We start from the raw sequence: 1,496 nt of genomic DNA on the forward strand, positions 1-1,496 counted from the left end.
AACAAAAACACCCGAAATCCCACCCATCCCACCCACTCCTATACCGGATCCTCTGAAACAACAAAAGTTGATCTTGAATTAATACAAAGTGATACAATGAACAGGTTTGTGTATAATGAAACAATATTTAATCTTTACACAAAATTACCTGACAAAATTTTTTCTACATAAGATAAAAATGGCTGCCAAATGTCAAAAAATTTGTTTACAGATCCCCTAACAGTTTATCTAATCTTCTCTAAATGAATGTAAGACATAACTTCTCTTAACCAATGACCATAAACTGGAGGATGTTATAAAGCATTTGCTTTGTTTTTAAATGAAATGAATATTTTTTTAAAATAAAGAAAATCTCCAACTATTTAGGCAAAAGTTCAAATATTTCACAAAAAAAAAACGTGTTTGTTGAACAAGTGAAACCAAAGAGTCTTGAATGAGTTGGAAGAAAACTTGCTCGGAATGTTCTGAATAAATACACAAACGGCTTGCCATAGACGGGCTACTTCCCAGCCGACGCACCGACACTCCATCACAACCTGTGGAGAGCGCGCGCGCGGTGCCTCCCTCTCCCCCCTCCTCTCTCTCTCCGACACGGAGCCCGGATCTCGGACTCTCCTCCATGACCCGGGAGAGGGTGCCAGCTCGATTCCCGGCAGGAGGAGGAGGAGAGCAGCGGGAAAGTTGAAGCGTCGCGCGCCACCTCCTCCTCCTTCCTCCTCCTCCGCTTCATGAATGGCCGGACCGTCATGGAGGAGACGCCGTTCGACAGAGTCAAGACGAGGCGGAGGAAGAAGGGTCACCGGCCGGCCGCCGGTGAGGAGGAGCAGCGGTGCAGCGCGGAGCTGGAGGCGCTGTTCCAGAGCTACAACCTGAAGCTGGAGCAGACCTCCACCCTGAAGGCGCTGGCGGTGCTGATCGTGGCCGCCTCGGCGCTCTCCCTGGTGGAGCTGCTGTCCAGCCCGCGGCTCACCCTGTCCAAGGGCTCCCACCCGGTGCACTGCGTGGTCTTCCTCTCGCTCTTCATCGTCGCCAACGTCAAGTACCTGCAGGTGACGCAGCTGCAGCAGATCGCCAGGCTCGCGCTGCTCTTCAGCTTCACCTTCGCGCTGCTCTGCTGCCCGTTCCCGCCGCCGCTGGCGCCCGGCGCGCCGGAGCCCACGCCCGGCGCGGCCCCGGAGCGCGGCGTGTGGCAGCTCATGCTGGTCACCCTCGTGGCGTACGCGCTGCTTCCGGTCCGCACGCTGCTGGCGGTGCTGTTCGGGGTCGTGCTGGCCGCGGCCCACTTCGTCGTCATCGCCACGTCCGGCACCGGGAGGAGGCAGAGGCTGTGGAGACCGGTGAGTGCTGCACCTGTCCGGGACCAACTCACCTGGTGGTGGACAGGTGAGCTGAGAGGAGGAGGAGGAGGACAGGTGAGCTGAGAGGAGGAGGAGGAGAGGTGAGCAGAGAGGAGGACAGGTGAGCAGAGAGGAGGACAGGTGAGCAGAGAGGAGGAC

General features: G+C 55.7%; 1 protein-coding gene across 1 annotated transcript in view; it reads left to right on the plus strand.

The window, feature by feature from the left end:
* Nucleotides 1-247: 247 nt before the first annotated feature.
* LOC106532267 (adenylate cyclase type 1) overlaps nt 248-1,496 on the plus strand; it is a gene marked incomplete in the record, with an annotated part of 61,146 nt that continues 59,897 nt past the window's right edge. Inside the window, 1 exon segment of the mRNA XM_014028290.1 lies at nt 248-1,337. Coding sequence (XP_013883744.1) covers nt 729-1,337 — 609 coding nt within the window.

This window comes from Austrofundulus limnaeus, unplaced genomic scaffold (genome assembly GCF_001266775.1).
Source record: "Austrofundulus limnaeus strain Quisiro unplaced genomic scaffold, Austrofundulus_limnaeus-1.0 Scaffold740, whole genome shotgun sequence".
Taxonomy (NCBI): domain Eukaryota; kingdom Metazoa; phylum Chordata; class Actinopteri; order Cyprinodontiformes; family Rivulidae; genus Austrofundulus; species Austrofundulus limnaeus.